Source organism: Nannospalax galili, unplaced genomic scaffold (genome assembly GCF_000622305.1).
Source record: "Nannospalax galili isolate Female #2095 unplaced genomic scaffold, S.galili_v1.0 scaffold106, whole genome shotgun sequence".
NCBI lineage: Eukaryota > Metazoa > Chordata > Mammalia > Rodentia > Spalacidae > Nannospalax > Nannospalax galili.
This window is the reverse complement of record NW_008354872.1, coordinates 293,124-305,588: the sequence shown is the minus strand read 5'-3', so window position 1 is coordinate 305,588 and position 12,465 is coordinate 293,124. Positions and strand designations below refer to the sequence as shown.

General features: G+C 43.5%; 1 protein-coding gene across 1 annotated transcript in view; it reads left to right on the top strand.

Moving 5' to 3' along the window:
- The first annotated feature begins 1,781 nt into the window (after positions 1 to 1,781).
- The window catches only part of Hemgn (hemogen), a 19,499-nt gene continuing 8,815 nt past the window's right edge, over positions 1,782 to 12,465 (top strand). Inside the window, exons 1-2 of the mRNA XM_029555454.1 lie at positions 1,782 to 1,909; positions 4,408 to 4,501. Of these exons, the coding sequence (XP_029411314.1) occupies positions 1,831 to 1,909; positions 4,408 to 4,501 (173 nt within the window). The 5' untranslated portion in view covers positions 1,782 to 1,830. The remainder of the gene's footprint in view (positions 1,910 to 4,407; positions 4,502 to 12,465) is intronic.

The following is a 12,465-nucleotide window of genomic DNA, read 5'->3' as shown; positions in this document are numbered from 1 at the left end:
ATATAGAGAATGTATATATAGAGAGAAAGGAGATGAAGAGGGAGGGAAAGTTTTTTAATCCCAGCACTTGGGAGGCAGAGGCAGGCAGATCTCTGTGAGTTTGAGGCCAGCCTGGTCTACATGGTGAGTTCCAGGTCAGCTAGGGCTACAGGGAAACCCTGCCTCAATTAGACTAAAAAAACAACAAAACAAAACCAAAAAACCTTGGGTCTTTTTGAGACAGGGTCTCCTTAGCATCTAACTCTATATGTATTGGAAGATGATCTTGAACTTCTGATCTTCCTATCTCTACCTCCGAAGTGCTGGGATCACAGGTGAGCAGCACCATGTTGGACACATGTTTTTATTATTAATAAAAGCAGCTAACATTCATTAAGGTTCAGTGCACTCCATGCCACACATTCTACTTATCAATGTGCCCAGCACATAGAAAACGCCTTACTAGGCTGAGCGGATGTGATCATCTCAGCTAATCTGGAAAGCCAGTGCCCACCATCGTCTCTTCGTTCCAGGCAGGTGAATGGGCTCCAAGGCTGTGTTACTTGAACTAGAACAACACTGGAATCAAACACTCTTCATCTCAACCTGGCTCCAGAACACAGAAAGCCCTGTGTTTCCTAACTGCCGCCTCGGCATTCCCTCCTGGGCTGAACCATGTTCCCATGCCTCCTGGTCTTCACTCCACTTGTTTCTTTGATTTCAACTTAATTTCTGGGATATAATGCAGTGCATTTTCTTTTCTCCTTTTTTTTTTTTCTGTGTGTGAGGGGAGCGGATGGATGGGGTCTCCCTGTAGCCCCAGCTGACTTGACCTCGCTTTCCCGGAGATTTGCCTGCCTCTGCCTCCCAAGATTAAAGGCATGAGACACCACTCCTGGCTATACATTATTAAGAAATGCTATTCCACCTTCCCCTGGATGAGTTAGCAGTGGGTTTCACTAGTTATTCTGGTTGAGTGAGCAAAAATGGAAAAAGTTTTCTTTTGATTTCCTAGTTTGGTCTATTTATTGTCTGGGGCATACACAGCAAGACTTGCTAATATTTTTTGACAGGTTGAGGTGGAAAAAGACACACAGGAAGGTTAATTGATCCCTAAATCCATAATGTTTGATTTCGTAAGAAATGTATGATAGCTGGGTGTGGTGGCGCACACCTTTAATCCCAGCACTTGGGAGGCAGAGGCAGGTGGATCTCTGTGAGTTCGAGGCCAGACTGGTCTACATAGCGAGTTCCAGGCCAGTGGGGGCTACAGGGAGACCCTGTCTCAAAAGACTGAAAAAAAAAAAAAGGAAATGTATGAAACAGGCAAGAGAGGGATTATCTCCTTATTTGCAAAGAGTCACAGGAAAGGGAAGTGAGTTGTCTTGAACCACTGAGCTGGTTGGAACCCAGACTCAGGGTTGTTTCTACTTGGTCGCCTCCATTTATGAAAAAGCAATCCCTCCAGCCACAGCTTGGAATGGCACAGTCTAAAGTCGTTTGGTGTCAAAAAAAGAATCTAGGCATGTGCTGGCAGACAGACCTGAATGGCTGCTGGGCTGGAGGCTGTGCATGGCAGGATGTGCCAGAGGGGTTCCCTGTATAAATAGCAAGCTATACCGGAGGACAAGGCCAGCTTCAGCCATTTCCCCCTGCTCACACCTGTGCAGTGTGATAAAGAGAGTAGAATTCACCCGCAGCTGTGGTCCAACCAGATAAAACTTTTAGGCGGGAAGTGACAAGCAAACTTGAATGTGGGTTTTTTTTTTTAAGTGTTGTTTTTGATATTTTAAAAAAGCTTTTAGGTTGCTTGTGGAAGTCAGAGCACATACCAGGACAGTGCTGAGCAAGATGGACTTGGAGAAGGACCAATCTCATTTGAAGCTCCACCAGACACCGGACCCTCATCCACAAAAGACCTGTGCTCCAGGTAATGACAGAAACCATCAGCGGTGGTGGCTGTTGGGAAGACATGAATCTATAGCTAGTTCCTTCCTTTTTAATGTATGGTATGAGGGTAGATAAAATTATAACTGAGTATATTCATACAACCTTAGAGGGGAAGAACTGGACTGTGTAATCTCCTGAGCTGCTTGTTAGTGTGAAGAACCTGATAGCCCAGAAAAACACAAGGGGATAATAAATAAGTCATTAATAAATAAGTCATTCTCTTAAATGAGAGCTAATGAACATGCCCAATGCTGAGTAGCTGTGCTAGAACAATCACACCCTTACGTTACTGTGCAGAGCAGCTTTGATGTCCCATTTTTGAAAGATCTGGCAGCAGGCAGCATGCAGTTGTGCTTGCTCTTGTAAGATGCTTATTCCTTTGACTCTAATCTGTCTAGATCTGTTTGAAAGCAGCACTTCTCAAAATGTTTTATGGAACCCTAGCCCCTGAGATACCCGGCATGGTAGCACACACCTTTAATCCTAGTGCTCTGGGGGCAGAGGCAGATGGATCTCTGTGAGTTCAAGGCCAGTTGGGGCCCGTTTCAAAAAGACCAACAACAACAACGACAACAACAAAAGCCTTTGCTTTTGATTGGATCTCTTTGGTAATCTGATGAACCTATAGACCCCTTCTTAGAAGAAAAAAAATTAGATACATATAATTAGGTGTGTAGGATTACAAGGTCACAGTTATATTAAGTAATTATCAACACTGTTGTGATATAATGATAGATGTGTGTGTTTATGATGCACTAAATACCAGGATAGAGTGTAGCTCTAGTAATCTTGGTGTCAAATCTGTAAGTGATCATTTAAGATATATGCGATCAATAGGCCTTAACATATATGACAAAATACATGAAATCCGATGGAGGGGAATGGGGGTGCAGATAGGGGAAGGGATCTAAATATTATTAAGATGTATTGTATGAAATGCACAAAATTCAATTAAAAAGATATATGCAATCATTGTAATGTTATAAGAAAACAACCTGTAGTTTTTGAGTGGTAAAGTCCCATAATGCTAAAACCTCTGTGGTTGTAAACTGTAAGTTAATTGGAGGTTGGCAAAAATATAATTTTTCCCCATCAAAAATCCTGGACTGGGAACACAGCTCAATGGCAGAATGCTTGCCTAGCATGTCTGAGACATGTTTAATTCCCAGCACCACCAATGAAGCAAAACAAAACCCTGAAACCAAACTCTTGTTCTAAGAACAAACGGTGCCTTGGATCAAGGGGCATGTCCTCTCTCTGAGGACCTGCGTCCTTCCACAGATTCTGAGAGGCTTTGTCTCAAAGGCCTATTAATTTTCTCAAACTTGGGTGGCAGTAGATTTTTTTTGAAAAAAAAAATTTGTGTGTATGTTTATGTGGTACACATGTGTATGTATGCATGCTCCCATGTATGTGGATACATGTGTGGGGGACTGTGCATGCACATGTGTCCATCACTTTCCACCTTCTACACTGAGTCAGGCTCTCACCTGAACCCAGAGTTTGCTGATTTAGCTAGTCTGCCTAATCTGTTTACTCTGGGGAACCCCCCATGTCAGCCTACCTCAAACTAGGATTGCAGGTGGATGACCACAATCATCAGACATGTACATGGGTGCTAGAAATCTGTACTCTAGCCCATATGCTTGTGAACCAAGTGCTTTACCTGCAGAGCCATCTCCCTAGCCCAGAATTTACTTCTGATAATACCCTCAGTATCCTAAATAATTTTAAGAAACATAATCCTAAAGGCAAATCCAAAAGTAAAAACAATTTTTAGCAGGGTGTGGTGGTGCATGCCTCTGATCCCAGCCCTTAGAAGGCGCCTACGGTCAACCTGGACTACATCGTAGGGGAGACCTTGCTACGACCATCCTTCAAAAAAAAGTTATATGAATGAATACGCTTATTACTGTTTGATATTATTACAGTTTCACATACAAGGCTAAAAACCATGCATCTTCTATGCTTCATGTGAGAGGAATGACCGAGTAAACAACGCATCAGCTGGCTTCAGTGCCATGTCACACTAAAATTGCAATTTTGAAGAGCATGTCATGGGAAATATTTCTGATAATAATGTTAGGTTAACAAAAGATAAAATCTTGATATGTTATCATTACAACTTTGTGTAATGTATTATTTGTGTAATATATATTCCTGGATGGAAATGAGGAATGAAATGAACAAGTTATTATGTTAAAGGTGACAGACCATGACCGATTTTTTTCTTTTATGACTTGTGAAAATATAAAATTATTTTGAATGGTTCCAATGGGTTGATCGCATACTTGTGAACCATATCTAGGTAGGCCTTGAATCTTTTCGTACAGTGTTCCTCAATGTCTGCTCCACATTCTATGAAGATTTTTCCTTGACCTCAGAGATCTGGGAGCAAAACTCTGCAGTAGGACGCTTGCCTGAGCCACATCATGGGTCACCATGACCTCTCCAGTAATTTCCCTTTTCATTCTATAGAAATCATTGGAACTTGGAGTTTGCGAAGCCGAGAACAACTCAGGAAAAGAAAAGCAGAAGCGCAAGAGATGCAAATGTCACAATGGCTTCTTGGGTAGGTGTCCTCACCTGGGACAGGAACGAGGTTGACTGAAAACATGTTGCAGGCTTTAATCAGGGTAGCATGCCCCATTCTACCTTTCCAACAGTCCTGTAAGTTAGATGTTATCCCTGGTGTGTGTTTGTTTAAAAAAAGTCTCCAATGGGGGCTGGAGAGATGGCTCAGAAGTTAAGAGCACTGTCTCCCCTTGAAGAGGACCTGGGTTGGATTCCCAGCACCACATAGTGGCTAACAACCATTCATAACCCCAGGTCCAGGGGATCCATCGCCTTCTTCTGACTTCTGGGGACATTGCATGACACAGGTACACTTACACAGATGCAGGCAATGCATTCATACACATTTAAAATAAAGCTGGGCGTGGTGGCACACGACTTTAATCCCAGCAATCGTGAGGCAGAGGCAGGCAGATCTTTGTGAGTTCGAGGCCAGCCTGGTCTACATAGCGAATTCCAGGACACCTGGGGCTACAAGGAGACCCTGTCTCAAAAAGACAAAAAAAAAAAAAGTTTACAATGGGTTAACGTACTTTCTTAAAGTCAAGCAGTAAAGTTGCAACAGAATTACCCCTGTTCTCTTTTAACAAAAGTATGGGCAGCCTGATTACATTGTAGAGGAAGCTGGTGTGACTACCCTAGCCCAAAGAACATTCAAGCAGGGCTGGAGAGATGGCCCAGCAGTTAAAAGCACTGGCTGCTCTTGCAGAGGACCTGGGTTCAGTTCCTAGGACCCATATGGTGGATAACAACCATCCATAACTCCAGTTCTAGGGAGTTAGATGTCCTCCTCTGGCTTCTGAGGGCATTGCCATGACATGAATGCTTACAGACATGCAAGCAAAACACTCATACAGATAAAAAGTTAATTAATTAAAAAAGAACTCTGGGGCGGTGGTGGCGCATGCCTTTAATCCTAGCACTTGGGAGGCAGAGGCAGGCAGATCTTTGTGAGTTAGAGGCCAGCCTGGTCTACATAGTGAGTTCCCTGTACAAAAAATGAAAAAAAAAAAAATTTGGAAAAAAAAAAAAAAAAAAAAAAAAAAAAAAAAAAAAAAGAAGTCTGCCTCTGTTGGGCTTTGCATCTTGTTGGGAGTAGGACACTGGGGAGGAGCTTTCTGCTCGTAAAATCCTTGCTGAATGAGTGTGATCAGCTTTCCTTGGAATCAATAAGTGACAAACTTTAGGAATTCCTGAGTGCTGGTGCCAGCCGGCCAAAACGGACAGTACCTGAAAGGGGGAGTGAGGATTGAAAGAAAGAAAAGGAGACAGGAAAGACGCTTCTTGGAAGGGCTCACAGTAAATACTGCCAGCCTCGATTTATTTCAGTTCTGTCTTTTTATACAGAACTCAATTAGTTACAATTGCTGTATTTCTCCACCTGTATCTGAGGGTCAGGGAGCGGTCAGATCAAAGGCTTCTTGGATCCTTTTGTTTACCACTAATGCCTCAAGGTCAGGTATTGTGAGGCTCTCCAGAAAACTTCTTCCTCCTGAATGGGCAGGTTAAGTACTGGTTTGCATGACACAAAGTCAGTAAATGAGGCTGCTGCAGCTCAATGATTAGCAGCTCCCAACACCTGAGTCTCTCTTAAAGTTACCAGTATTGAACTCAAGGAGGGAAAACCAGCACATGATCATAAAAGTTAGGCAGCAACTAACTGTATCTGTTTAGAATATGGCCATGACAACTGGAGAGTTACTTGTGCCAAGACAAAAAAAAGAACAGTCCAGAGAGCCCCAAATGCAGCATCCACCCAAGCCAGAGGCTCCTCACAGGGTAATGCTCTGCTGCGGGAGACTGCTATGCACAGTCCATGCTTCACAGCATTTTCTGATTTCTAGGCACCAAAATTATCTCCTCTCTCCCATCTCAATTGTGATGATCAAATGCCTTCAGACATGATTAAACATCTTCTGGGGTAGAGAGAAGGCAGGCAAAAACACTCCCATTTCAGAGCCATTAATTCCAGCCCTTGGGAGGCTAAGGTAAGAGGACCACAAGTTCTAGGCTACCCAGAGCTATATAGCAATACTCTGTCTCAGAAAGAAAGAGAAAGAAGGAAAAGAGAGAGAGAAAGTAGAAAGAGAGAGTAAGAGAAAGAGAGAAAGAGAAGGAAAGAAAGAAAGAAAGAAAGAAAGAAAGAAAGAAAGAAAGAAAGAAAGAAAGAAAGAAAGAAAGAAAAACATTTATCTATCTAGGTGCAATGACCCATGTCTGTAATCCCAGCACTCAGGAGGCTGAGGCAGGAGGATGATGAATTGGAGGGCAGCTTGGGCTATCCAGTGAGATCCTGTCTCTGAAAACCTACCATAGATGTTCCTATAATTCCAGTGAGCTCACATAAGTTTGGTAAATAGAAAATGATGCCAACACAATGTAGACTGTATTAACTCATCAATTCTCCTCTTCAAGGAGCCAGAATAGTGGAAATAGATTTAAAGCCTCCAGCAGGAAAGGAAGGGCCTTCCCCGCTGCTGTGAAGGCTCGGGAGAGAGCCCTTCCCTGTGGCAGCTTGCACCTGCAGCTGCTCCTGTGCCTGCTTAGTGGCTTGAACTCAGGTCTCAGCAAGTGTGAGCCCACAATGACTATTATTTTCTGTTTTCCCTGTCCTCTGAGGCAGGCTCCAGTCATTGTAGGTTACTTGCTTAGATTATTGTTTTTTCTAATGTTGAAATACACATCTGTAATCCCAGCTCTCGAGAGGCTGAGGCTGGAGGATGGTAAGTTCCAAGCCAGCCAGGGCTAGATAGGGAGAACCTGTAACAACAACAAAAAACAAATCAAAACATGAGCTGGAGCTGTGGTCCTTTCTTGTGAGCAGGAGCTATGGTCCTGTCCTATGAACCTGGGGCTGTGGTTCTCAACCATGATCCTGGAGCTGTGGTGGGCTGATGGTGGAGGAGATTGGAGGATGGAAGACTTCCCAATGTTGGACAACAGTTTTAACCTTCTCTGAGTGGAGACATTTCCCACAGCCCCCTCCCCCAAAGCCGCAGTTTGTATGTACAAAGGCTTTGCCTCTCTTTGGCTTATGCTGGGGATAGGGGAGGTTTCTGTCATTTGCAGATTCTAGTCTTGGAAGGACTGGTTTTCAAAAATGGACTTCCCACCTCCCTCGATGGCCAGTTATGGTCTTGATTCCACATGTGGTCCTGGGTATCCAGGCCTTGATGTTGAACCTCTCCCATTCTCAGGCACCAAGAGGTTTTCCGTCATTTTTCTATTACTCTTCTATAGCCCAGTGTACCTTCACCTGTGCCCTACAGAAAATGTAAATCATCTAATTGAACTTCTAGAAAGAAAAATCGCAACTTTTTAAAAAAGTTGTTTTTTGTACTGGGCATGGTGGCCTATGCCTTTAATCCCAGCACTTGGGGAGGCACAGGCAGGTGGATCTCTGTGAGTTCAAGGCTAGTCTTGTCTATATAGTGAGTTCCAGGCCAGATGGGACTACAGGGAGACCCTGTCTCAAAAATACCAGAAAAAAAAAGAAAAAAAAAATCTCCAGCCCCTTGATTGGGTAATCTTTTTCAAAAATTTTATTTATTATTTTTATTTTATGTGTATGAGTATATTCCCTGCATGCATGTAAGTTTACCTGTGTCGTGCAATGCCCAAGGAGGTCAGAAGAGGGCGTTGGATTCCCTGAAACTGGAGTTAGGATGTTTGTTAGCTGCCATGTGGGTGCTAGAAATCGAACCCAGGTCCTCTGCAAGAGCAGTCAGTGCTCTTAACTGCTGAATCAACTCTCCAGCCCCAGCTGAGCAATCTTGATCACTCTTGCTTTCTCAGGGCTTGCTACAGAGCTGTGCCTTTGTTTACTTTGCATTCCCTTCCTGTTCCAAGCATTCTCAAGTGTGTTATTTTGTATTTCTATTAAAGATTTTATTTTTAATTACGTGTTTATGTGTGGGTGTATGTGGGGATATGTGTATATGAATGTAGGTGCCTGCAGAGCCCAGAAGATGGCATCAGATCCCCTGGAGCTGCAGTTACAGGCAAGCAACCATTGAACTCGGGTTCTGGGAACTGATTTCAGGTCCTCTGCAAGAGCAGTCAGTGTACTTAGCTGCTGAGTCATCTCCCCAGTTCCCATTTCTATTAATTAAAAAATTGGTCTTCAAATTTATCTATTGCATTGAGCCTGGTGGAAGAGCTCTGCTGGCAAATGTAGCTGGTGCCATTGTGCTGACAGACATGGCTTTCCAAGCTTACTGAGCTGAGGAGCTCTCTGACGCAGAGGACACCTTGGTGACTTCCTGGCAGCTGGCTAGACTTGCTTTGGTAACACAACTCTATGCCACTGAGGGCTGCTCCCTTTTTTCTCATCACTGTATACACACAGGACGCCCAGGCTTCAGAGAGTGACAGGAGAATGTAATGGTTAAGAGCTTTGGCTGATGAGCCAGAATGACCAGCCTGACACCCCCACTTCCTAGTCATTGACCTTGGGTAAATTGCTGAGCATTTCCACACCTCAGTTTTGTCCTTTGCAAAATGGAGATAATAGTATTATCTCTATCTAGCTTGCTGTGAAGATTCTATGAGATAACAGAAGTAAATGAAAACACTGCCAACGCCATAGGAAGGATTAGAAATGTCTCTCAGAGTAATATGCAAGTATTAATTTATACTATTTTGAATGATTCATCCTGCAGTTGTATGTAATTCTTACAACCACCACATGAAAGTGAGCAGATATTATCTACCTCATTTTTACCTATAAGGCAGTCAAGAAATGGAGAGGTTAAATGACTTGTAAAAGTCATGAGAGAGTACAGACTAAACTTTAGGCCACTCATACTATTGTTACGTTTTTTTTTTAAATTAAAATGATTACTATTATCATGAGAGAGAGGAGAAAGAGGGAGAGAGAGACAGAGAGGCGAGAGGGAGAACCACAGCATGCATGTTCAGAGATCAGAGGACAACTTGTGGGGCGTCAGTTCTCTCCTCCCACCCTGTGGGTCCCAAGGATTGAACTCAGGTCATCAGGTTTGATGGAAGTGCCTTTAACCCTTTAACCCACTGAGTCATCTTGCTGGTCCTGTTTTTATTTCCCTTTTCTAAAAAGATTTATTTTGGGGGCCAGAGAGAGCTCAGCGGCTAAGAGCACTGACTGCTCTTGCAGAGGACCCGGATTTGATTCCCAGAACCCACATGGCGGCTATGAACCATCCTTAACTCCAGTTCCAGGGGAATCCGAAGCCCTTCTCTGACCTCCGCAGCATTGCACGACACGGGTGCACTCACATACATGCAGGCAATCCACTCATACACATAAAATAAAAATAGTAAATAAAATATTTTTTTAAATTTATTTAGGGCTGGAGAGACGGCTCAGCAGTTAAGAGTGCTAGCTGCTCTTTCAGAGAACCCAGGTTCAATTCCCAGCCACCATTATAAATGGTGGCTAATAACCATTTATAACTCCAGTTCCAGGGGAATCCAGCGCCCCCTTCAGAGCATTGCATGACAAAGTGCACTTATACATACATATACAGGTGATACACTCATACACATAGAATAAAAATGATTAATAAAATATAAAAATTTTTTTTTGGTCTTTTTGAGACAGGGTCTCTCTGTAGCCCCAGCTGTCTTGGAACTCATTATATAGACCAGGCTGGCCTTGAACTCACAGAGATCTGCCTGCCTCTGCCTCTGCCTCTGCCTCCCAAGTGCTGGGATTAAAGGCATGTACCACCACTCCCAGCAAAAATATTTTTTAATCATTAAAATTTTATTTCTTTTAATTTTTGTAAGGGTGTCTTGCCTGCATGTATGTAAGCACACCTGTGTCATGCAATGCCTACTGAGGTCAGAAAAGGGTGTCATATCCCCTGGAATTGAAGTTACAGATAATTGTTAGCTGCCATTTGTGTGTTGGGAACTGAATTCAGGTCCTCTGCATGAGCAGTCAGTACTCTTTAACTGCTGAGCCATCTCTCCAGTCCCATTAATCATTATTTTTAAAATTATGTATATGTGAACGTTTCTATGTGTGGTTATATGCACATGAGTATGGGTGTCCATGGAGGCCACTGCACATCATATCACTGGAGCTGGAGTTACAGGTGGTTGTGAACCCCCTGGCACAGGTGCTCTTAATGGCTGAGCCACTTCTCTCGATCCCTGATTTGTTATCGAGACAGGAACCCAAGCTGGCCTAGAACTCATAGCAATCCTCCAGCTTCTGCCTCTTGAGTGCTGGGATTACGGGTGTGAGCCACCATGCCTTGAATCATCTTTCTTTTAAGCCTGGCACTTAGCAAATGATAATTTTATTGTGAGATGGCCCAGTAAGTAAGAGGGCTTGCTGCCAAATCAGATGACCTGAGTTCAATCCCCAGGAGGAGAGAATCAACTCCTGAAAGCTGTTCTCTGACATACACACACACACACACACACACACACACACACACACACACATCACACTGTGGTGCATCCCCCCCAATAAAATAAATACACTTAAAAATAAAAATAATTTTATAATTTGTCAAAGCTGGGCTTGGTGGTGCATACCTATAATCCTAGCATTTGGAAGGGAGAGGTAGGAAGGAGAACTGCAAGTTTGAAGCCAGCCTGGGCTACCTAGGGAGAATGTGTAGACCTTGCTTTTGTCTAAAAAGCAAAACGAACAACAAAAAAGAATTTTATAATTGTCTTGTTACCTTTGTTACTTGGAATAATAGTTCAAAATGCTATGGTGCCATAACACCATCCTCAGATTCTTTTCACCTTTGTATGATTAAAAAATGTTTTTTGAGATCAGATCTCACACTGTAGCCCAGGTGAGCTGGAACTCAAAGCAGTCTTCCTCCTCAGCTTCCAGAATGCTGGGATTACAAGTATGTACTACCACAGCCAGCTTTTATTTTATTTTATTTTAACTTAATTTTGTTTTATTGATTTATTTGTCTTTTTGAGACAGGGTTTCCCTGTAGCCCCAGCTGGCCTGGAACTCACTATGTAGACCAGGTTGGCCTCAACCTCACTGAGATCTGCCTGTCTCTGCCTCCCAAATGCTGGGATTAAAGGTGTGTGCCACCATGCCCAGTTTATTTTATTTCTATGTGTGGGAGCACATGTGTGTGGAGGCCCAAGGTCAACCTCAGGTGTCATTCCTCAGGATCCATCTACCTATTTTTAAAATTACATTTATTTATTTGTTTGTTTTGTGTGTATGTGTCAGGCCTGGTGAAAACATCTCTACTCACTGAGCCAACCCACTCTCCCCATCCACCATATTTTTTGTGTCGGTCTCAGTGGGACTTGGGCTCTGATTCAGTTAGATTGAGCCCAGGATCCTCCTGTCTTTGTCCCTCCCACTGCTGGGATTGCGAATATGTGCCATAATCCAACTTTAAAAAAATATATTTTGGGGCGTGGTGGCGCACACCTTTAGTCCCAGCACTTGGGAGGCGGGGCAGGTGGATCTCTGTGAGTTCAAGGCCAGCCTGGTCTACATAGTGAGTTCCAGGACAGCTGGGGCTACAGGGAGACCCTCTCTCAAAAAGAAAAAAATATATATATATCTATATATATATAATTATTTTTTATTTTATGTGTATGCGTGTACTGCCTGCATGTAGGTAAGTGCACCCATGTCATACGATGCCTGAGGAAGACAGAAGAGGCTGTCAGACCCCCTGGAATCGGAGTTACAGACAGTTGTTAGCTGCCATGTGGGTGCTGGGATTCGAACTCAGGTCTTCTGCAAGAATAACCAGTGTTCTTAACTGCTGAGTCATCTCTCCAGCCCCTATAATCCAACTTTTTATGTGGGCGCTGGTTTTCACGTGGGTGCCGGGGATTGAACTCAGGTCCTCATGCTTCTGTGGCAAGTACTCTCCCTCCTAAACTATCTCCCCACTTTCTTGTTTGGTTTTTGAGACAGGGTCTCCTTATATAGTTCAGGCTTCTCTGGAACAGGAGATCCCCCCCGACCCCCCCCCG